Raw genomic sequence first — 25,750 nt, forward strand, 5'->3', positions numbered from 1 at the left:
TTATTAAATGTAAAATGTAGCTAAATTTAAGGGTGCAAAGTTTGCGACATATTGTTATTCGGTATAGGATGCCTAAATGTCACCTTAAAGGCTTTTAAATAGCCTAGCCTAAACCACAAAACGTTTACTGAAATATTTGTAATGTGCAAATCTATAAACAATGACAGCTTGTCATTATCGTAGTATACTGGCCAAAACTGACTGCAATAGAAATCGCAAAACACGTGTAGACGTAAGTAGGTTTAATTTACTTATTTTTTAAAAAACAAAAAAACTTTTATTTAGGTTTTAATTGTTTAATTTACCCCAAAAAAAATTAATTGTGTCATACTCACCTTCATGTCGTTCCGTAAGTCATTCGTTCATCTTCGGAACACAAATGAAGATACTTTTAATGAGCACAACACAGCTCTCGTGACCATGCGCGCGTCTGCTCTTCCGTCAACTCGCATGCATCGTGGTGCTCTCGTGAACGTGCGCCGTTGGGAGATTAATATTTTGTAAATAGAGGTGTAAATTATTTTTTTGCGCAAACAAAGCACTCGTGTACACTTCACAAAACTGAGGTTAAACCACAGTGGAGTCACGTGGATTACTTTAATGACACTTTCTGGGCTATTTGTGTATGCTGTCAATGGAAGAATTCTTTCAGATTTCATTAAAAGTATCGTCATTTGTGTTCCGAAGATGAATGAAAGTATTACAGTTGGAAAGATATAAGGGTAATTAATGACAGAAATGTTCATTTTTGCGTGAACCCTTTAGGGCTACATCTTTTTGCTAGCGCTTTGGGATGTGTGAAAACATGCCCTGGCTAACTTGAATAGCCTACGTTGGACATTGTTAAAACTAATAAATGTGGGTTTTTTTGTGTGTGTTTTTTTATAGGCCTAAAGACCACCCTCCCAAAAGAAGTCGAAGGAAGTAGCCTAAGCGAATGAACGCATCCAGTCACTGGGTTTACATAGGCTACAGCGCACTTCATGCATGTCAGATTGTGATTTTTGTAGCCAGATGTTCCACGGTTCCTATTTTGACTTTTATAAGTGTCAGTGTGCTCTGTTGTAGCCTGTGACATTCGCGCAGAAAGAAGTCCTGATTTAAATGCGTCTCACATCTGTGTAGCTCAGCACTATAGTGCGCGCTACCTGCGGTGTGCGGAGACAGAGGTGCGCGGGGCGTTTGCCATCATCTGAGGGGAGGGCGGAACTTCACTTAAATACTGGAGACATCAGAGAGCCATTCTCACAGCATCGCTCTCACAGCAGCATCAGCGCCTGATACACGGAGAGAACATGGCAAACGCATACCTGCAAGGAGTAGAGATCTCAGCTTCTCAGTTCCTGGATATATTCCATCATTATGACAACGATGGTAATTTCTCTACTTATTTTGTGGATTTCATGAACTGAAACATTTTTTTGGGGAAGAAAAAATGGGATTATTCTTGCCACCTGCTTTGCAACTGGTTTCCAAAAGTTTGGTTAAAATGATTTGTCTAATTTATCTTACCTATCTGACATGCATAAACCTGTGGGGATGTCAAAATTTGACAAAATATAGATCTTTAGACATTTCAGATGGTTTTGAAATATTCTCTTTGGCAGACTGATGAAAGCACATCTGAATCTGAAACTGTGTTGTGTCATTGATTTGGGGTGTAAATGCTCTCAGGTAATGGATATATCGAGGGGAAGGAGTTGCAGAATTTTATCAAAGAACTTCAACAAGCACGAAAACAAGCAGGACTGGTAAGTCGAACAGTCTTTTTAATCTGCTGCATGATAGAAGGCTTGGATTTATGTGACATCCCAAGAAAATATTAAATGACACGTATGAAAATTATGATTATTATTGCAATAAATACAGCTGCCAGCATATCGGGGTCCAAGCAAAAAAGTAATTTCTGGAGAAAATGACAAAATATAGACAAAAATAGCCAAATTTAAATAAGGATCCTGTGTAAACAATTGTTTTTATGGAAAATTAAAGATTTCTTAACTGCATTTTGCACAGCTTTATTTTTTTTCTTCAAATATAACATACCCTCACATTGGAAAAGTATTAAATTTGACATGTCCTCACATTTTCCTGAATATATTTATTTGTGTATGTGTATATGTATACATCACACACAACACACGCACACATATCAATTCTGCTTAAATATGATTGGCATGGTCATTTTGATTGATTTGCAAGCAGCTATTAGATTGACAGCAGATTGCAAGATTGCGAACTTTGTCGACTAAAGTGCATGGAAGTATAAGCGTATGACTGACTAACAGCAGATGGAGATTATGCATTGGTACTCTACTGCTATTCCTGCAGTTACCAGCTGTGCAATTTTGAATATTCAGTCAATTTCTGAACCACTGAATTTGTGGAAGTGGATTTATAAAGTGAAATAAAATGGACTGAAAATTGTCTGTCGAATATTATAGGATACGTGGTATTTTCAAACAGACTGAATATTTTGTATGGAAGCAGAATATTGATTATTGCATTTTTAATAACGAGCCCTGAAAATACAATGCATTAAAATGCAAGCATTGTTCAAATCAGTGAAATTCAATAGGATTTTTTTTCCTTAGACATTTGTCATTTATTTACCTCCATAAAACCATTGGAGACAACCGTTTTTTAATTGTAGCTGCCCCTATGGATAGAAGTAGACAATTTCACATGCATTATCCTGGTGTTGGGTTGTCCAGTTTCATGAATGTTGGACTAGGAATTTAGAAAATATACTGTGTCAATAAGTCAATATGGGCCACGCCGCAAACATTTTACAAGTAAAATGCTTTATACTGCTTAATATGCAAAAAAACAAACAAACATTTGACTTTAACTTTTTAGAATGATGATGCTACATAGCAAATGTCATGTAAATTAGACTAACATACGTTTGAAAAGGCTATTTTTTTTGCAGAAAATAAAAATTAGTTTCAGAATTAGCAAAAACATAGCATCACATAAAATAGACTTATTATGTAAAATTTTTGGAGTGGTATTTTGGACCATCCAACCTGGGGGCTCTGTAATGTATATGGTCTCTGATGCCCAAATAGTAATAAAAATAATGTGTAATAGTACAGTTTGGCCCCCTTGGTAAATATGAACAAAAAAGCCTGTAAAAATAAATCTACATTGTTAATCCTTTTGATCTTTTATTCGGAAAAAAAAAAAATCATTGAAACCTTTCATGGAAGTAAAAGAATTGAAAATGTGGGGAAAATCTCTTTATGAAATACATTTTTTTCTCCAAGACACGGACATAATAATTGGCACCCTTTTATTCAATACTTTCTTCAACCTCCTTTTGCCAAGATAACAGCTCTGAGTCGTCTTCTATAATGTCTGATGAGTTTGGAGAAAACCTGACGTTTAGAGACCATTCCTTCATACAGAATCTCTCCAGATCCTTCAGATTCCCAGATCTATGTTGGTGCATCTCGTCTTCAGTTTACCCACTCATTTTCTAGGGTTCAGGTCAGGGGACTGGGACGACCATGGCAGAAGCTTTTTGTGCTCAGTGACACATTTTTGTGTTGATTTTGATGTTTGTTTTGGATCATTGTCCTGATGGAAGATCCAACCACGGCCCATTATAAGATATCTAGAAAAAGAGGCTTGGTATATTGTTGGTATTTGATAGAATTCATGATACCATGTATCTGAACATGTCCAGGACCTCCAGCTAAAAAACATTAAAGATCCAGCTGTATATTTAACTGTTTTATCCCACCAAACCCATCTGTAAAAATGAATGGGAATATACTAAATAATTCTAGGGATGCCAATAATTGAGTCCAACGTGTTTTGGAGAAAAGCATTTATTTCATAATGTGATTTACCCCCACTTTCAATTCTTTCAATACTTTCACTTTCAAATGCTTAAGAGTCTTGGATCATTATTGCTGTGATTAATATGTTTCTAGGATGTTATATATTTGGCAACAGTTCTTCTAACACTAATTGATGGAATGTGTAGTGACTTGACAATGTCAAGATTCATCAGGCTCAAACTGTGAAAGAATGGTTGGGAGGAAGCATGAAGAATCATTTTCACACATGAATTCGCACCGATGAGTCCAGACCTTAAATTCATTGAAAGTCTTTGGGATGTGCTGGAGGAGACTTTACAGAGTGTTTGACTCTTGCATTGTTAATACAAGATCTCGACCAAAAATTGATGCACCTCTTGATGGAAATAATGTCACATTTATTTTTACATCAAGAGACTTCAATCTTTGGTCAAGATCTTGGTCAGGTGCAAATTCATGTGTGAAAATGATTCTTCATGCTCCCTCCCTCCCAACCATTTTTTTAAAACAATTTGAGCCAATCTTGACATTGTCATCCTGGAATATGGCCAAGATGTGTCTTCCTAGTTCCTACATGGTTGTTTAAGAAATGAAAAGCTACACACTTCATCAATTAGGGTTAGAAGAACTGTTGCCAAGCATATAACTTGCTAGAAGCATAATGATCACTGCAATAATGATCAAATCATAGACTCTTAAGCATTTGCCTATTTAAACCCAAACAGCAACTTTTTTTTTCCCCAGGTAATGTTAATTATTAAAAATAAATGCTTATTCTATATTAAACATAAGTATACAAAAGAAAAGGGAAAGATTAAATAATTAATGAAAATAATAAAAGTAATAACTTTATTACCACTGAAAAATAACTTCAGGCCCCACTGAAACCCAAAAGGATAATATCTCTCTATGCATTATTATATTAGGGTGTGAGGTGTTGGTCATGGTCACAGTTAATCTAAATGGATCTCAAAATGACGCTTGAACCATATGACCTTTTTAGAAGATATTGCAATTTTAGTGGCATACACATTGTCTCCGGGCTAGCATTTATAATAAATGATGGTGAATTCCTTTGCTGTATCATATGATGGAGTGGCTTGTTATCAGACCTGTTAAAAGCTCTGATAGAGGACGGAGACTTTGTCCCAGTTTGTCTCAGTCAGCACGTTAGAGTCAGTCTGTCTCCCCATCTGTGTCCATGCACATCTGCTGCTGGATCCTCCCCTCATTTGCTTCATAGAGGATAAATCCTCATTTGCGTTTGTTTTACAATACTTCTGTAGTTGCAATCTGCTGGTTATGCTGTTATCTATAAAGAACAGCAATGCACAGTGTTGAAAACAAAGATGAAAAAAACAAAGCCTCATTGGAGGGAACTGCATGCAGACTTGATGTAGTGGAATGACCTTGGATGAAACTCATTACTGGTACGAATGATGGTTTGTTCTTGTCTGGAAAATGCACATGCTAAAATTGCCAAGTAAACAACATAAGGGCTCAAGAATGAGTGAATAGATGCTGAATCAGTAACTGAATGACTGTAATAAATGTCAACATAATAAATGTGAAGTTTTTTAGTTCTTCCATCATGAAGGTCATGAGTACGTAGCAATTTAGCAGTTAAACTACACTCACTATATGGACAATTCGCCCCAAGCAACCCAGGTTAAGTGCTGTTCTGAAGGTCTCAAGGTTCACTTCTTATGGGATCAGATTCTAAACTATAAAGAACAATAATTGTAATGATAACTATGTGAGCGTCCTTCCACAGCAGCAGATGAGAACGTTCTGTTTATTATATTTCTGCGCTGCAGTTTTGTCATCTGCTGCTTCAAATGCTCTACCTATTTTAAAGTCTAGTGGCTTCTGATTGGTTGTCATTGTTTTTATCGTTTATCACCTGGGAAAAAAACATTCTGAAAGTGATTCCAATTATATTGTTTCTCTGTGCCATTATCATTATAGTTGTGGTATGGACTCTGCTATTCTTTATCATTTAAGGCAATTTGCAGATTGTTGTTATCGTCCCTTAATACGTGCAGGAAGCATTTACATTCATCTAAAAAGCAGTTTCTAGGTTGGCTTAGGACCCTTGGAAGTAAAGGATTGGAAATGTTTGCTCAAGGGAACCACTGAAAGTTTTTAAGCCAAATAATAATAAAAAACATTGATAATCTTGATTGACTGATGGCACAACAAGAATGTGCATAATCGTTCTATACCAAACAAAATAAAATAAATTAGTGCTAATATAAAATTAAAATGAAACACTAATATAAATTAAAGCTGCAAGCAGCGATGAAAGAGCCCTCGCACCCGGGGCCACCGCCACCTGGTGGCCTCAGGAAAACAGCGAATAGTGGATGACATGCAATTAAGCGGGTAAATATAGGAGAAATATGGCAAAGTCACTTCAATGTGCCACACTTCCTGCTGCCAGCAGGTGGCGCTTTGACTATAACTGAATATTGCCATGTAGATGTCTTCAGGCCGGGGGTGCTTCCATAGACTGTAAAAAATATGGACGTAGTGTCCGTGACGTCACCCATAGGATTCTGAAGAGCAGTTTTGAAGCGCAAAGTAGGGACGAGCTGGTCATTGCCATCTTGTCAAAGCGTCATCGCGCGCCACTCCCGGATAACAGAAAATGGGCAAAGAGGCGGGACGAGGGTGGAGCTGAGGTGACGCAATGACTAACAGACAGCAGATAAATGGCTATCCACCTGTCACTCAAAGTGGCCACACCCATAATTATGCAGGACTTTAAAGCCTTATATAATGTAAACGAATGAGTTATAAAAAAATTCACCCCCCTCACAGTTGTCACAAAGGGCAAAATTAGCTGTATAGACCAAAATCACAATTTGTACCAGACTGTAAACATGTGTTTTTCTGCTGTAAAGTTGGGCATTTTAACATGGGGCTCAATGAGATTCTACTCCCTTGTGGAGCCTGTCCCTAGCGGCCAGTCGAGGAATTGCAGTTTAAGTCACTTCCGTATTGGCTCCCGTATTGGGGTGCTTCTCAATATCCTTCCTCGTTTCCTCGCTCCTCCGTCCTCCATCCTATGACCCGGAAACCGACCGTTGTTAATAATAACTGGTAATATTAAAAAAAATATGGACAAATGTGGTATTTTGTGGTAGTTGAAACTATTACAATATAAATAGTTATCTCTAATGTTCAAGAATCACGACGTGCTAACGAAATCCACGTCTTTTCCTTGTGTCCTTCCCTCGCATCCTGAAGGGGTGGAGATAAGACGCGAGGAAAGGAAGCTAGGAAAGGAAACGAGGATGCACAAATAAGAATTGAGAAGCACCCCAGGTATCTTATCCAACCTGTGAAGTTTGGGGCAGATTGGACATTGTATGCCCAACCCAAGTTACAACAACTTCCTGTGTCATGGTGTAAATCGCATACATTAGCACTTAGCCAAGTTTTGCATGATTTAATATGTTTTAGCATATTTGGTACTGCATGACATATTTAAATATTTCTGGGAGGGAATTACAGTGTAAAGCATGCCAATTCCTGTTGCCAGCAGGTTGCGCTATGACTAACTGAATATTGGCATGCAAATGTCTTCAGGCCAGGACTCTTATCAAACATGTGAAGTTTGGGGCAGATTGGACATTGTATGCCTGACTTACAACAGCTCCCTGTTTCCCTTCAGGAATATACTTATATGCTTATACTTGTATGTGAAATGTAGCGTGAACGGCGCTTAATTGAAATTTTGTAAGTGGCGCTATCGAGCCATTTTGCCATACCTAATTCTGAAACCCAAAACAGACGTACATTTTCACCACTTCTGACGCGTGTGCAAAGTTTAATGAGCTTTCGAGCATGTTTAGGCCCTCAAAAATGCAACTGGTACTCATTGCAGAGTCATTCAGCTCCTCCTCTCTGGAGTTCCAATGGGGTGGAGGTAGGGTTAGGGTGTGGTTGAATATTCTAGCTCCACCCATTAGGCACAAATGACATTCGCCCCTCCTCTCTGGAGTTCTAGTGGGGAGGAGCTACATGTATGCTCCACCCATTTGCTCTGCAGTGAGCAGCCTCTCCAAAAATGTGCTTCATTTCGGCAAAGAAGAATGATAGGCCGAGCAATTACAATAGGGTCCTCACACCATTGGTGCTCGAAAATAAAATATGAATATACAATATTACCAATACATGTTGCTTGCAGCAAAATCCACCAGAAAACACACCTACATTTAAATGGCCATGAATGGTGAAAGAGGCTGAACCTGATGATGTAGTTACTGTACTGTGTACTGGTAGTTCATACTGTATGACACAGTATGGTTACCAGCACTGAGGTTCAGCAATCCCACCATCTGTATTTTGTAATTGCAGAATTCAACCTAGGTGTGCAGTTGGTCTGACATTGTAAAACAGTGACTTTCTTGTCCTCCATGTTGTCCCTGAAGTGGTGTCCATTGCTTTGCTTTATTGAGATTCCCATGTCATTGAGTTACGGCTCTATTAGGCATGAAGAGGAGGTGATGGACTGTGACAGGACTGAGGAAAAGCAGCCACTGGGTCATTTCACACCTCTAATGATATCCTGCTGTGCTTTTCTGCTCCCTAAATATCTCCCATGGGCCTCTGCATATACCGGTTTAATTTATTCAGACTTCTAGACAGTGCATGCGTTCAGGTGTCATTTAATCTTACACAATACACATCTGCGCCCACCTTACTTCAGGTCTGCTCGCCTAACACACTTTGAATATGGCTGAAAATGCATGGACCTCAACACACAAACCTCGATAATGGCAAACATCAAATGAGTAAAAATATGACCTCCTCAACCAACACATAACTAAAACTGATGACAAAAACAACAACAACAGCATAAAGACAGCACGCAGCAAAACACAAGTACTTGATCAGTGACTGCATTGCTTATGCATAAATGCATGCTGGGAGCTAACAAACACTGAACAAAATCAACAACATTTCTCAATATGAAACGGCTTGTTCAGGCCACTCTGTTATGCTAGATGAGATTACATTTAGGGGATTTTTTTAGTAGACCCAAATGAATCACCTTAGTATATGTGACCATATTATAATAAATAGAAATATTTAAATTTGAACAGTTTAATGCTAAATAGAAATAGCAGATGCAGTCTGTGCCAGATGCAGCTGGTTTATGTCAGGCCCCACTTTAAAAGTAGTCCACTACTATTACTACTAATCATTACTAAAATTGCAAACTCATTCTGTTCATTATCATCTGAAAGAGGACACATTCATTTTTCTTCAATTACTTTCAATTATGTTTTGATTTTATCCCTCCCTCACTGTCCTCACTGTCAGCTGAAGCAGAAATAGTTGGACGATCTCTAGAACAGAGCACAAGGATTTCAGGATGGTTGTGTAATTAATCAATTGGCCTTTTCAACCAAACATATGGAATCCTCTGTGTATTAAATAGAAGACAGTTTCACAAGTCTACCTTCATTAATCATTATGGTAGCCATTATAGATACCATCACCAGTTCAGAAATGTTGGACTTATGGATAAAGTGCAAGAAAAGCATTGACAAGTAATAAGATTAATGCTCTCATAGGCAAGAAATAAGGATAAATTGCTTTATAATACAATAAATAAGCAGAAATCTACAATCATTATTATTTTGATATTCATCAGTATCGGTCACCAGTGGAAGAGCATACATTGACTACACTCTAAAAAAAAAAAGATTCTATATGGCACCAAAAATGGTTCTTGGCTCGTAATCATAGGGGAACCTTTTTTAGTGCTATATAGCACCAATTTTGGTGCTTCAGTGGTGCTTCAGTGGTTCTTCAGAGGTTCTATATAGCACCTTAGTCAAAGAACCGGTGAAGAAACTCTGAAGAACCTCTGTTATATAGCACTAAAAAAGGTTCCCCTATGATTACGAGCCAATAACCATTTTTGGTGCCATATAGAACCTTTTTTTTTTTTAGAGTGTACAATTTAATCAGTTATTAATATTTTGACGTGTCTCTCATTTTTGAATGTCATCATAATTTCTTTGTATGACAGCCTGGCCAAAAATGATTTTTGCACTGACATGTAGTGTAATAAAAACAAAAAAACAAAAAACAAACTCACAATGTACTGTATAAATATGAATATGTTTCATATTTATTTATTTATTTTTTCAAACAGGTGTTTTACCTGTATTTTGAATTACGCATTGCATTAGGTTGTGTTAAGGGTAAAGGGTTAATGGAAAATTCCGTAAAATTACTGGATAATGTCCTGGCAGGGACATTTTTTAAAGTGTGTTTCATTGCATTATCACAAATATAACCTTGACTCCAACTGCAACTACGCAATATGCTTACCAGTGTTGTGCCAGTTCACAGCTTTTCTGAACTAGTTCAAGTTCAGTTCATACATGCTCAAAGTGAACAGTTCACGTTCAAAGTTCACAATTTTAATTCTGAACTAGTTCAAAGTTCAGTTCATTTTACTTTTTTCGTGAGATATTCAAATAAATACTTTTTTTCACACTACGAGCTAGAAATCACTATACGTTCTTTGAAGCTGCTCATTGTAGACATTTGCTCATGACACTGCAATTGTCGGTGTCCGTCTCCGTGCCATCACTTCCACTAGCCATTTTTTTTTAAATTGCAGCGCTTTCTCTCACTCTCGTCTTTGGTCTGTCTCTCTCTCTCTCTCTCTCGCTCCTCTAGCCCTCCGCGCTCTCGTCGTTGCCTGCTACGCGGCGTTGCTATGCCTACCCCGCTCTGCTGCAATTCATCACGGGTAACGTTGTGCGGAAGCCAGTATGCTATTCAATTCTCAGCCGGACACTACGTTGCCCGCAATGCATTGCGCACACAATGTCAAAACCATTTCTGTCTGGTGATACATGATTTAAGCGGCACCAGCGAGAATACAGGAGGGAGGAACTTTCTCTCGTTGCGTTTCAAAAGAGAAAACAGATGTCACTCAGTTTTCAATGGAAAACAAATTCCAACGTTCATTTACAGTGATGTCTGCCGTTCATGACACATAATGTGAACTAATTCACGTTCAAGTTCTTTATTAAAAAATGTGTTGCGTTCAGTTCAACGTTCACGAAAAAATGAGCGTGTTCAATGAACGCGTTCTTTTGAACTCGTTCACGCACAACACTGATGCTTACAAATCTTTAACAATTTTTTTTTATAGTATTTGAATAAATGGTGATGTAAATTTTCCTATAGGCCAGACATATGCACAAATTTATTTAAAGGTCACATGGCATGGCATTTTTCTATTATTTTATAGTGTTTCCTGAGGTGTACTTATATTGTTAGTATGATTTTTACATCATAAAATGTCATAATTTAGAAATAAAAGGCATTTTGTCTATACTGCTGTTTGCCCTGTGGCTGACTGCCCTGTTTCAAGAGGCGTGTCTGCTGTGAGACTTCAGTAAAAACGCCCACTGTTGTGATTGGCTGACATCTTTGCATTTGAAATGAGCGGAGGGGGCGTGGTTTAACGAGGTCTACGACGCACGAGCTGCTGCCAGAGAGACGGATGGACCTGAGATCACTTCTCATCAGTTCTCTCAGCATGTCTCAGTTCAGGGTGAACTGTTGTAGTTACTAGAATATACTTCAGGTTATTAGTTTATTTCTAGTCGGAGGGACTGTCACTCATGTCAGAAAGTTAGTAACTTTAGTAAATTATGGATCAGCGCTGACTCGAGACGCGAACCGTTTAGAACGATTCAGTCCGATTTGGTGAACTGGTTCGGTTCACTAAAAAGAACCGATTCAAAAGAATGATTCGTTCGCGAACCGGACATCACGGAGACGGAGCGATTGCTAACAAAGTTATTTATAGTAACTACTGAGTTGTGAGTGAGCTGTCTGTCAGCGCGAGTTTATTGTGTTTGTATCTGAGAGTTCTGAATAAACACGAGTCCCAGTCACGCCGAGTCCGTCTTCATCATTATTCTACCAACTTTGTAACACATGCAATGTACCATTACAGCGAGATGAACGAGTTAGTAAGTTTGATTAAAGCATTATTTCTAGATATGTTCCAATCATATGAAAAGCGTCAGTGACGCGCATTGAGTAACTTACACAGCGCAAACAAAGACACAACAGCAGTAATCGAATGTAATCCAGTTTATTGTGGGGAAAGCTGGCTAGCATAGCCGGATACCCTCACGCTTACCCCCCTTCTGCTTAATCTCACGCCGCGTTTGGTGCCTCCGCTGTGGGCCAGATGCAGTACTGGGGGTCGGGGATGTTGAAGGCCGAGCTTCGGCGTGCGTGAGGTTTATCTCTAAAGATGTGGCTCTGCCGATGTTAAGCAGAAACTCCCGACTGTATGCACATTTAAGAACAGATAGACGCGACGAGGACGTACAAAAACACTGACTCACAAGATAGAAAACACGAAAACACCGTTCTGTCTGGAGAGAGAGAAGCCGCAGTGTGTGCACGAATAATAAATAATTAGCTACACATAAGAAATCAATGATCACAGATCAGAAGGAACTGAAAAAAGACTTCTGTTTTCATTTGTAACGTTACATCCAAACACTGAGAAACTGCCAGCATTCACTTGTTCACAAGCAATGATATGATCTCTCTTGCATGGGCGTGCCAGATTCTCTGGGTGGAGGAAAGGGAGGTAACCGTTCCTGCTTGGACGTCAAACCAGGAGACTTCAGGATTGGCTCGTCTGGCCTGTCATTTTCTCAAAGGCAGAGAAAGACAGCCAAAACTCGGTTTTACACCGATCAACATTTCTATCCACTTGGGGACAATATTCAGGCTAGGGGAACTCATATTAATGTTGAAATACCTCATAAAATGAAAATTTCATGCCATGGGACCTTTAAAGGGTTAGTTCACCCAAAAATGAAAATTAGACCATAATTAACTCACCCTCAAGTCATCCTAGGTGTTCATGACATTCTTCTTTCAGACGAATACAATCTATAACAAAGTTCTATAACAAAAATTCCTGGCTCTTCCAAGCTTAATAATGTCAGTGACTTGTTGGGTCATTTTTGAAGTCCATAAAAGTGCACACACGGCTCCGGGGGGCTAATAAAAGCCTTCTGAAGCGAAGTGGCGAATTTTTGTGTAAGAAAAATATCCATACTTAAAGCTTTATAGAATAACTAGCTTCCGGCGGTCAGCTGTACGCAGGTCAACTTACGGCAAAAGAGTAACCCCTGACGCGATGTATACACTCTAAAAAATGTTGGGTTGAAAATGGACTAACCCAGCAATTGGGTTGTTTTAACCCAGCATTTGGGTTGTTTTAACCCAGCAGTTGGGTTATTTGTTTGCTTAAAACAACCCAATTGCTGGGTTAAAACAACCCAATCGCTGAGTTAAAACAACCCAATTGCTGGGTTAGTCCATTTTCAACCCAACTTGGATTATTTTTAACACAGCATTTTTTTAGAGTGTAGGAGCATCACAAGCTTTGACGGTTCTCGCAGAAAGGGCTGGGCAACAAACAAAAGCCCCTCTTCTCTTATATCAAAATCCTCCACCATTTCTCTTTAAAAATTCTCATTTTAGACTTCTAATTCATGGCCGGTGTTTTGTTTTGCTCTATCCTCTGTGCTTCTGGATTCGTCAATACACATGTGCCAAGGGTTCAAGGGTTACTCTTTCGCCGTAAGTCGACTTGCGTACTGCTGACCGCCGGAAGCTAGTTATTTTAGACTGTAAAGTTTTAAATATGTATATATATATATGTGCCGTTTCGCTTCAGAAGGCCTTTATTAACCCCCCGGAGCCATGTGAAGCAGTTATATGATGGATAGATGCACTTTTATGGACTTAAAAATGACCAAAAAAGTCACTGCCATTATAAAGCTTGGAAAAGCCAGGACTTTTTTAATATAACTCCGATTGTGTTCGTCTGAAAGAAGAATCTCATATACACCTAGGATGACTTGAGGGTGAGTAAATCATGGTCTAATTTAAATTTTTGGGTGAACTATCCCTTTAAGAAACATTTCTATTTTTTTAAATGACCTGTGTCTAATGCAGTGGGAACATTTTATTTTAGTATACACTTAATTTAAACGTCTGCAGTACACCAGTGCAATGTCCTCTCAGAAATGACTGCTTGAGTATATGCTTTCATTTGTCTCAGCCACCCTATTGATTCTTCAGTGAATCTGTAGCAAGACATATTTACTCTTGGTAAACAGGCAAAAGTTTAGAAAACTTGGTGGGTTGCATTTTATTGGCATATCAAGAGGATGGAACAAACTCTGGAGTCTGAGGCCTAACTTTGATCAAAAAAATTACCTCATCATGTGAATGAACTGAGGTGTTTCACATTATTATACTGATTTTTGCGCAGTCACCGCTCGGCATCCTATGCAAAGTTGGGCAGGCTTTTTTGAGGAATGAGAATTCCGCTCATCTGTATCAAAAGTAGTATGGAAACACAATCAGAATTGTGCAATGAGGGATGAAGATAGCAGCACATCCCATCTGTCTGCGTGTATTTGTTCTTACACATCAATGGCTTTTAGAAGGCAGAAGAAATGGATTGTAACAGCCGGAAGCTTGATTGTAACCAGTGATGTCTGCAGCAAAACTGTATTTTTGTTAGAATGCATGACAGTTACAGAATTTATTCTTTAGGATGTCCTGATTGTTCTTTTCTTTCCAGGAACTAACAGACAAAATGAAGGCCTTTATAGAGAAATATGAGCAAAATGCTGATGGGAAAATAGGTATCATTGAGGTAAGGAAGCTAAAACCGTATGCTATGCTTTTAAAATAATACTTTTTTTTAATTTAAATTATTTAAAGGCACAATATGTAATTTTTACCTCTAGAGGTTATAGAGCTTGATGACTCCTTGATTTTGTGGAATCATGGGAGTTGTTGTCTTCACCTCTACAGCCGATGGAAAAGAATCCGACGGGACTCGGGCAGAAATCATATTCATTGATGAGCTAATGTATTAAAGATTTATTAACGTTACTGTAGTATGAAGCAGGGTGGGGCTGAAAGCCGGTGGACCGGAACGAGGCCGCTGGAGCGATTGCTAATGAGAGACAAGCACGACACATGGCTCGAGAGCAGCTGAACTTTTATTATTCTGCAGACGACCGCTTCCGCTTCTTCCTGTTTTATCATATTAGATACATATTTATTTTTTTGGTGATTTTTGCTAGCCTGACAAGCCAGACCCACATCAAGATGTTGGGTCTGGGAACTCAATCCGAGGGGCGGGATAAACGGTTTTCTTTCAAATTCCCTCTGCACGCAATAGGATAGCGCTACAACCAACCAGAGCAACGAAGAAGGTGAAGCGGAGCTAGTTGATAGATTAAACTTTCGCCGTTTCTTTATTCTTTTCTTAAAGAAAATCTTAACTCCAAGACTTCCAGAGTCGCGGCCAAAGCCTTTTCGAAAGACTGCTGTTCGGCAGCTTCTTTGTTTACAAGTAGCACTCGGAACCGCCGCAACTCTGCCGTCATTATGTTAAGCCCGCCCACCGACTCTATACACGATGTGATTGGCCTGACCAGAGTTTGGTTTTTCCAGCTCGCAAGCCAACGGAGAGTTGCTAGACTACCCTGGCTGCAAATTAGATTTGCTGCCGCTAGGGTGCGTCTAGATTTCTAGGCTAGATTTGTGCCATTATTATTATAGATTTAAACAATAAGACTAACTGTGTTGAGCTATATAACAATGATTACTTTTCTGTCGATGAATGTATCCAAACAGTTGCTCACCTGTCTAATAATGGAAATCGGGGGTAATGCGGGTCTGATGTCATTGATAGGCGACGCATGGACACGGTCTGTGTCTTGGTTAAAATATCTTATTTCTCTGGATTTAAAAGGGGTATAACACTCACAGTTTCTGCCAATCTCTAATCTTGAATACCTATAGAGTAGTATTGCATCCTTCCTATCTCCGAAGAGTCTTTAGTTTTATCATATTTATAAAAGACATATACGCTGTACCGATTCTTTTTTCAGAGAATAGCCAAACTCGTGAAGGTGTGCAGTGGGCGGGGCCAAAGAGTCACGAGCACACACACACTACCGGATAACTTTCGATTCACTATACCTTTGTCTTGTTTATATATGCATTTACGCGCCGATTGCCAACAAAACACAGACATTGATGCAGTTTCACTCACCGCCTGCAGTTTCGACTCTTGACCGGGAACAAACAAACACACTTGCAGAACTCCGGAAAAACAAATCCAAAACATCCATTGTTTCCTTAACACAACCAAAAACACACTTCTTTAGTGACATTATTGATTTAGTGGTCTAAAAACAAAATGACAGCACTGCCGACGACTCCCGTAACTTGAATGAAGCTTGTTGTTGGCGCTCTTGCTCTAGTTCTGGTTGATGTGCGCACGCGCATATCCGGGAGAAGTGCCCATATAAGAAATTCCGCCCTTTATGACTTCATAAAGGGCCATACTCTGAAAAAACTTTCTGAAACTTGTTCGAATCCTGAAGGAGTGTATTTCATACGTCCAACTAATTTTTTTTTAAACATTTTGGCCATGTTTAGCATGAGAATCCAACTCTTTACCAGTGTTCATAAGTCAGAATGCATGAAATAGCATTATACCCCCCCCCCCCCCCCCTTAAACATTCTTGGAAACATTTGGGATAATGTAGGTACACAGGTCAGCAAAATATATAACATTGTTCTAGTGGTTTTGGATATTTTAATCCAAAAAAATCTTACATATTGTGCCTTCAATGAGATTTTTTGACTGTCCAAATGTCTGGCATTAGCAATATTGTTTGGCAGACACGAACTGTGCGTTTAGGCTCCAAAAAAATGAGAAAGGTTTGTTATGTTGACATTGCAGTAAACTACATGAGCTTAACGTTGCACTGTTGATTTACCTGAGAACAAAAATGTTTGTTCATTTATATAATGCTTTTATCCAAGTACTCTGAACCACATTTGACCATCAAAACATTAATTGTGAAAACAGAATTATTTATTTGACAAATATGTAACCTGTTCAGAACGTGAAAGCGTGTGGATTTACAGCAGTCAGTGCAGCTGTCTGTGGCTCTCTGGGGAGCATCATTTCAGAGATGTTATCTCTGAGCAGATATCCTCAGATCCAGCAGCCTTTGACACTTCATAAACTGACATTCCTTCTTAGCTGACACTGTAGCTTGTCTTTCCCATAGGAATTTATGTGCATTACATTAATCAGAAAGTGCAACAATTAACCTTTTCTTTACATCTTTCACAGCTGGTTCAAATACTACCTACAGAGGAAAACTTCTTGCTATTTTTCAGACAACAGCTGAAGTCTTGTGCTGAATTTATGGAGGTGATTCTAAAAAGTACACAATTTAAACAACCTGTGCTGACTATAGAATAGATAATACCATTGTGTGTCTTGAAGTAAACAATTTGTGTGTGTTTTTTTATATATATATTTAGGTAAACAAATGTCTACACTACCATTCAAAAGTTTGGGGTCAGTAAGGCATTTTTAAAAGAATTAATATTTTTATTCAGCAAGGATTCATTACATTGATCAAAAGTGACAGTAAAGGCATGTATATTGCTACAACACATTTCTATTAAAAAAAAAAAAAAAGCTGCTCTTTTGATTTTAATATTTATCAAAGAATCCTGAAAAGTAAAATATATCAGTTTCCATAAAAATATTAAGCATCACAACTGTTGTCAACAGTGTTAATAATTAAGAAATGTTTCCTGTGCAAGTCTTCCCTTAGTTCCTAGTCATCTTTAGTTTCCTTGGTTGTTAATTTATTCACGCACCTGTTCTGTTTTCCGTTGGTTACTCTCTGTATTAGACCTCAGTTCATTGCTCCGTGTTTTATTTGATTCTGTTTAATACAAGTTTTTATTACTCCTTGTATTCGTGAGACTCCCTGCAACCAAGAGTGACATTTTCACAATATTACTTTTTTTTTATCAAATAAGGCTTAGTTAACATAAGAGGCTTCTTTCAAATATATATTATAAAATCTTGCTGACCCCAAACTTTTGAACGTTAGTGTAAATGTGTCTTTTTAAAGTGCCAATTTAAATGTAAAATTTTTCACATCCATGTTATTAATTTCTGTTCCAGGCCTGGAGAAATTATGATGCTGATCACAGTGGATACATTGAATCTGATGAGCTTAAGGTGAGAAGCAAACTTTTAACCACTCAAATGATATGTGCTCAGTGAGCAACCATCTCTGTTGAGGACTTTAACCATGTTAAGCTGAGATGACTTTATGCTCCTTGTGTGTGAAGAGTAAGACCCCAATGCCATTTCATAACAGAAACTTATTTCCCCTAGCTCCAAAATATACACTATATTGCCAAAAGTTTTGGGACGCCTGCCTTTACATGCACATGAACTTTAATGACATCCCATTCTTAAGGGTTTAATATGGAGTTGGCCCACCCTTTTCAGCTATAACAGCTTCAACTCTTCTGGGAAGGCTTTCCACAAGGTTTAAGAGTGTGTTTATGGGAATTTTTGACCATTCTTCTAGAAGCGCATTTGTGAGGTCTTATTTTGGACGAGAACGCTTGGCTTGCAGTCTCTGCTGTAATTCATCCCAGAGGTGTTCTGTCAGGTTGAGGTCAGGACTCTGTGCAGGCCAGTCAAGCTCCTCCACACCAAACTCGCTCATCCATGTCTTTATGGACCTTGCTTTGTGCACTGGTGCACAGTCATGTTGGAACAGGAAGGGGCCATCCCCAAACTGTTCCCACAAAGTTGGGAGCATGAAATTTTCCAAAATATCTTGGTATGCTGAAGCATTAAGAGTTCCTTTCACTGGAACTAAGGGGCCAAGCCCAACCTCTGAAAAACAACACCACACCATAATCCCCCCTCCACCAAACTTTACACTCGTCCATCAGATTGCCAGACAGAGAAGTGTGATTCGTCAATCCAGAGAACGCATCTCCACTGCTCTAGAGTCCAGTGGCTGCGTAAAGCACACCACTGCATCCGACACTGCATTGTACTTGGTGATGTAAGGCTTGGATGCAGCTGCTCGGCCATGGAAACGTATTTCATGAAGCTCTCTACGCACTGTTCTTGAGCTAATCTGAAGGCCACACAAAGTTTGGAGGTCTGTAGCTATTGACTCTGCAGAAAGTTGGCAGAAAACTTCTGCGCTCTGTGCGCCTCAGCCCGCTCTGTGATTTTACGTGGCCTACGAGTTGCTGTTGTTCCCAATTGCTTTCACTTTGTTATAATACCACTAACAGTTCACCGTTGAATATTTAGTAGTGAGGAAATTTCACGAATGGACTTATTGCACAGGTGGCAATCTATCACGGTACCACGCTTAAATTCACTGAGCTCCAATGAGCGACCCATTCTTTCACAAATGTTTGTAGAAGCAGTCTGCATGCCTAGGTGCTTGATTTTATACACCTGTGGCCATGGAAATTATTGGAACATATGGGCTGTGTCCGAAAACCTAGGCAGCTGACTTTTTGCCTCGCTGCCTTATCAGACAATGATTTGTAAGGCAGCTTTTGTGCATTAAGGCACCTCGCGAAACAGATTTCGGAACAGACTTCTAAGGCAGTGTAACAGTTTATGATCTACAGCAAAATAGAGAGAGCTTTGGTGAGAACTAAACAAATATTTAATTACTACAGTAGTAATTTCTTGCTAGAAATGACATCAGAAGTGAAAAATGTTGGTCAAAAACGTACATTTACACACAAACTGACCAGCGAACGCAACATTCGGATGCCATCTTTTTTTTCCTAGCTTAACTGTCACAGAATGGAACGCACAGGATTGTGGGATATCAAAAGCAGCGAAGCATACATCTATGCTGCCTTGAAAACTTGATCAGATGAAGGTCTGTCAGGAGACAGGAAGTGAAGCTAACATTAGATTCGGACGTGCCTTAATGCCTTCCTACCTTGAAATGTGTCCTCCGAAGGCAGTATTTTTTTAGGTTTCAGATGCAGCCCTGAATTCAATGATTTGGAGGTGTCCCAATACTTTTGGCAATATAGTGTATGTTGCTCTGATCTAACCAGGACACACTTACAGCTTTAACCCTCTATTTTACCCAAAAAGTTGACTTTTCAAAAAAGTGACTGTTAATATTTCTGGTTCTGTCTGTCAAAAACACATTGTAGAAAAACACAATAAAACAAATCCAAATAAGCAATAAGCAGGAGTGTACAGTACATAATAGTTAAAGTGTTGCTTAGAAAAAGTCATGAAGTATCAACCAATTACTTAAAATTTTGTTATTTGAGCTATTAAACTGGCCTTCCGATCTCAAACATGGATATGAAGGTTAATATCTTTTAGGTTTGGCCAGACAGTAAAGCATTATGACACTTGGCACACAAACTTGCTGACCAGCATACTTAAAGTATAACTCCACCTTATTATCTCTTCACAATCTTGTCTCATATCAGTTAGGACAAGTGTTGGCCTTTTAAAGTGTAAACCTATTAACAACATATGACTGACCTAAAAATGCAAATCACCTTAAAAGGCAACTCGTACCTTCTTAAGATGTAAGAGATTCATGAGGTCAATCATAACAATATGGGATTACCCACATTAGAGTTTCCCTCTTAAGAAGTCAATAGATCTTTCGTAGGACAACTAACGAAACAAAAGATTTCATTTCCAGATCAATACCAATAACCATATGCACCCCCTCAAAGGGGCTTGATTAAAGCAAGCACTGAGGATTTTGGCTTTTAAATTAAAATGGAAAATGGTTTCTTTGAACATCTGCCAGATTTACAGTCAGTGATTTGATGAGTGCAATCTGTCAACACTGGACCGCTTTTGGACCCACTAATGAACCTCCGGCAGGAAGAGGAAATGCTGAGAGCTCTGTGAAATATGATTGTTGCATTTTGAAGACAGCACCTCTATACAAAACATAAATGGATAGATCTGGCCCTAGATGCTGATTGGTCAAAATTGATTATATTCCAGAGGGAAACAGTGCCCGTGCACTTTTTTTCAGAAGACTTAGTTACAAAGAATTTTTCCCCATAAGGATTTTTTATAAGCCATGAAATATACTAACCAGCTACAAGACTGTGTACTTAATCACTTTAATGAGTTTTGTAGTTTGTCTACCAGTTCTCCTGCTGAACATGATTATTTAGAAAATAAGTTGAAATAATGCAGGCTGATGCCTTCAACAAAGCATATAGCCTACCAACAATTTACAAAATCAACTCCCCTATAAAGAAAATAAATTACTTTTGTAAAAATCCAAAGTCTCCTATGCTCAAGGCTGCATTTGCTTAATCAAAATTGACAGTAAAACAGGAATTTAGTGAATTAGTTAAAAAGAAATAAACGAAAATAAATATTTTGTAACATTATAAATGTGTTTACTGTTACTTTTGATCAATTTAATGCATTCTTGCTGAATAATTTCAGCAAAAAAACAAAAACAAAAAATCTTTTCGGACCCCAAATTATGTTTTTCAGAACTTTTTGAAAGATCTGCTTCAGAGGGCTAAAAAACCATATGATGAGAAGAAATTAGAGGAGTACACACTGACTACAGTAAGTGAACTACAGAACTCAACAAATACATCTGTATTTTTTTTTTTTTTTTGAGGGAATAAATATTTTTGTTGTTTTTTTCAGCTGAAAATGTTTGATTCAAATAGAGACGGGAAATTATGTCTGTCAGAAATGGCACGGTTAGTGAACTTGCAAATTTGTTACGAATATTTATCATTGGCTATTAACTCTGATATAAAAAATAAGAAAAATGTCATTCTCTCTCTCTCTCTCTCTCTCTCTCTCTCTCTCTCTATATATATATATATATATATATATATTTTTTTTTTTTTTTTTTTTTTTTTTCTCTCTCTCTCTTAACAGGCTGTTACCAGACCAGGAAAACTTTCTACTAAAATTCCAGGTACATCTGCATTAGTCATTAACCCATAAATGTTCTGGATTTACCCATACCCATCTAAAACTGAACAAATCTTTTCTTCAGGGGGTAAAAATGGCCAGAAAAGAGTTTAACAAGATCTTTGAGTTATATGATCAGGTAAGTGTCTTGCATTGATCAGTCATTCATTTAAATGATGTAATCATCAAAATACTGTGCCAGGACGCCTAAACTTAATACCGCATAACCAAGCATGCATAGATTAGCCAGAGTGTCTCTGATTGAGGAAAGCAGTCATTAGTATGCAAAGGCAGTGCTCTTTCTGCCTCCAACACCATTGAATGTTTTGGCCCTGGCTCCATTGTAATGTATTACTGTGTCCCTGAATAGGGCAAATTCCTCACTGCTGATGACAGCACCCCTGATCTTTATTGATTGGCAGGTTTGGGTTGCGGGTTGGCTCAAATGCACACATACCCATTTTTGGGCTATTATAAAACACTGTGCAATGATGCAGCATTAGAAGAGGCAGCATATGCTCAAAGCTCTGAGGCATTTCATTACAGACACACCAACGGCTGGTCTGCATTTAGCAGACACGTGGCTCGGACACATACTGTTTGCACTGGGACAATGCAACAGGCTAGCTTGTTCTTTCATCAGCTCATTGAGAGCAACAATATGAAAATTATGGAGATACATGGACTTATTTGACGGACTTACACTTCATTTAATGTCTTCAATGCCTCCTAAAATGGTATAATGGCATAAAGAAGTTTATTTTTAATGCAGTATGGCTATAGTAATTAAAGTAGTTAAAATTATGTCATTATTTATTTACCATCAACATTCCATTATTTTTTTCTGTGCAACATGGAAGTAGAAACCTTGAATTTGGAAAGGCATTATGGTGAATAAAAAACCAAGTAAAAAAAAAATACACCAAAGCCAGTACATATAGTACCTTTTCAAGAGGACGTTTAAATGTCTCAAGCCCTCTAACGGAAGTTACAGACCCGCTTTCTCTGGCTATAATTTCTTCAGAGCACCAAATGTTCACCCTAAGACCCAGCATGTCATTGCATTGACTCTGTGTGCAAAACCGATCCTTAATGCCCTGATTTCCAATCTCTCCCTAGAGAACATTGCATGAGGCGTCCCTAATGTCTGAATAGAGAATACAGGAAATGATGGTAAAGTGGCATGACGCTGAGTTTCCTCAGTGGCTGTCACACATCTGTGCTTGTTAATGTTCACTATGCTCGCTGCCTTTCCCAGGACAGGAACGGTTACATGGACGAAAATGAGCTTGATGCCCTCCTCAAAGACCTTTGTGAGAAAAACAACAAGGTACACATCTAAAAACCAGGCTAATCTGAGGTTTCTTGCTTTCATTTTCTGAGATCTGTTCATGTATTCTAGCTATCAGTTGAAGGCCATGTTGGGCACAAACAAATTTATTCAAGCTAACACATAAATGATAGTCAGACATCTCTTTCTGCTGCATGTGGGTTGCATGCAAATTCTTCACTTTAGAGCAGGATAGAGAAACTTTACATTAAAAAGATCTGTCGTGCCAAACGCATACAACAGCAGAAGACCTCGGGGGATCTTCTGAAAGTTCAGCTCTAAGAAATGTTCAGTCCCTCAGTTTGTAAAAAACAAACAAATATTTCTTAGCACATATAGAAATGCATGTTAATGGATGTCTATGGAGAAAGGCATTCTGCACGGTTTGAAGATGCCATGAAGTACACTTTACTTTTCTGTGCAAATGTATTTCCTGTTAAAACAGGAAGTTTGAATAAATAGCCAATGGGCTATATTTACGTCAATGTAAGCCATGATTAGCGACTTCCTAGTTGTTTGCAGGTGGATTTGGGGGAGGAGCATTTTCATTAAGAGTACATTTACACAGCAATATACTAAAAACATTTATCACGTACAGCCGGCAACTTTGTCAAAACGATCCTCATTCACACGGATCCTCAAAAATTATTACAAAATAAATACAAAAATGCTTCTCTCTGTTCCTCGTACCCGCTTAAAAACCAAGGGTGATCGGCGTTTGTAACTGCGGCCAAGTTTTGGTATACACTTCCATTCTCTGTCAGGTCCTCTACCACATTGTCTGCACTTATTGTGCACTTTGAAACCCGTTTTCAGGCAACCAAAACATCATTGTCATTGCCAAAATGCAGTTGAAAACGCTGTCATGTAAAAAGCCCCTAATTTGACAAAATTAGTACATGACACAGTACATTACATGAGTGTAAAGCACTTTGGGTGTACAGTAGTACATATGAAAGCGCTATATAAATGCCTCATTCATGTGCAGGATGAGTCAAGTGCAGGATGAGTCATGGATCCTGTCATGTGTCAGGATGAGTGCAGTATTTTTGGTCCATTTTCCTGAAGGAGAAAGACTAAAACTATAGCATATATAACCTTAAAGATAATTACTCTAAAAATCATGTTTTAACTGTCTACAACATTTTCCTAAAAACACTGAACATGCTCTTTTGACAGGTTCTAGAAGTCAACAAAATCCCGACGTATAAGAGCGCCATCATGGCTCTGTCTGACGGAGGCAAGCTCTACAGAACAGAGTTAGCGCTGGTGCTGTGCGCAGAGGAGATGTGAACGCCGCCATCTCAGAACCCCGTCCCCAGCTCACCTGTGATGCGTAATGTAGCTAGAACCTTCTTACGTTCTTTCATTTTGAACATGGATTTCACATAGACAGGCAACCAGTGGCACATACTTTTCAATTTGTTGTTTCTATACTGTTTCTAAATGTACAGATTTTTTAACAATGACACACGTACAACACAACCTGCACTGCATTGATGAACGCTACATTTCCCTCAACATAAGGAAACCCAAAAAGCTACAAATCCCCATCCTCACTTCAAATCAAAATATTCAAAATATTCACCAATACCTATTCAGCAAATATAATAAATATTGATTTATCCAACAATATCATAGACAAAAGCAATAATTATTAATGCCCTCAAGGAATGCTGACGAAACATAGCCTGTTGGTGGGATCTATGTAAAACTCAAAAAGGCTACATTTACTTTTGCAATGCATGTTTATACTGTAGCTGACGGCAGGCCCTGGTAGTGGGGAATTTTTGACTGCAAGCACATGCCGAATGTAATGCATCGCCCCAGTCCTGTCTTTAATGTTAGATTTTGCACTGTAAAGAATGACATGCTCCTCTATGCTGAACACCACAGACACTGTGTAAGATGATATTAAACTTATTGAATGACTACTTGTGTCCAGTTGTGTCTCATATATCCCTCAGTCCCTCGAAATCAGCTTCATATTAAAGCAATAAAGCCTTCATCTCTATGACTTTCTTCTGTTTAAAAGTTTTCCCCCCATACAATGAAAGTCAATGGGGTCCAATTTTGTTTGGGCAAAAAGATTCTTCTAAATATTTTCTTTTGTGTTCCGCAATAGAATGCAAGTTAGGTTTGGATCAATACGAGTAAATTATGAAGATCTCAAGAAGAAGCTCATTGTGTGGTTTGGTCTAACATATTCATAACATGCAAATGTTAGTTTGTTCAGTAAGTAAAATCACCATATTGAATGGCTAGTTTAAAACAGTACATGAAAAATAAAGCTGGCGTTGGGGAGCTCTGGCAAAAGCACAAAACATCTCTCAGTAGAGTTCTCCTGCCCATTTAAAGTTTAAACAGATCATGATCTTATCTTATAATTGAACAGTCGACCTTCCCAAAGCGGACACTGCAAGACATAAAACTTCTGTCATTGTGAACAAACAGAATCACTCAGTCTAAACCTATTTGTTTAGTTGGAACGTTGATAGCTTGACTAAACTAAATCAGATAGGATATCCGCATATTGAAAACACATTTGATTTACATATTTTCTCAAGATTTTATGCTCAGAGTTTTCGATTAGACACCTTTGGACTGGAACTCCAAGGATGAATGGCATTCGAGAGAAATGCCTTTCCCCCTCAAGCGCTGTAGTCGGAAAATAGTTTTGATACC

General features: G+C 38.4%; 1 protein-coding gene across 2 annotated transcripts; it reads left to right on the forward strand.

The window, feature by feature from the left end:
* Window positions 1–1,054: 1,054 nt before the first annotated feature.
* calb1 (calbindin 1) lies at window positions 1,055–25,072 on the forward strand. Of its 2 annotated transcripts, XM_079836326.1 has the most exons (11): window positions 1,055–1,374; window positions 1,675–1,751; window positions 14,497–14,571; window positions 17,080–17,160; window positions 17,932–17,988; window positions 21,298–21,375; window positions 21,460–21,515; window positions 21,700–21,739; window positions 21,821–21,874; window positions 22,994–23,065; window positions 24,245–25,072. In XM_079836326.1, the coding sequence occupies exons 1-11, from the start codon at window positions 1,296–1,298 to the stop codon at window positions 24,356–24,358; spliced, it is 783 nt and encodes a 260-aa protein (XP_079692452.1). In that variant the 5' UTR covers window positions 1,055–1,295; the 3' UTR covers window positions 24,359–25,072. The 2 variants fall into 2 exon arrangements, with proteins under 2 accessions (XP_079692452.1, XP_079692453.1); XM_079836327.1 differs by lacking the exon at window positions 22,994–23,065 and having other exon boundaries at window positions 1,254–1,374; window positions 24,245–25,071.
* Window positions 25,073–25,750: the final 678 nt, after the last annotated feature.

This window comes from Gobio gobio (assembly GCF_949357685.1).
Source record: "Gobio gobio genome assembly, chromosome: 15".
NCBI lineage: Eukaryota > Metazoa > Chordata > Actinopteri > Cypriniformes > Gobionidae > Gobio > Gobio gobio.

Bases quoted from the DNA above. Each gene is read 5' to 3' on its own strand.
- calb1 (XM_079836326.1), top strand. From the start codon at position 1,296: ATGGCAAACGCATACCTGCAAGGAGTAGAGATCTCAGCTTCTCAGTTC. The intron at 14,572-17,079 runs GTAAGGAAGCTA...CATCTTTCACAG, and splicing joins GGAAAATAGGTATCATTGAG to CTGGTTCAAATACTACCTAC. The intron at 21,376-21,459 runs GTAAGTGAACTA...TGTTTTTTTCAG, and splicing joins AGGAGTACACACTGACTACA to CTGAAAATGTTTGATTCAAA.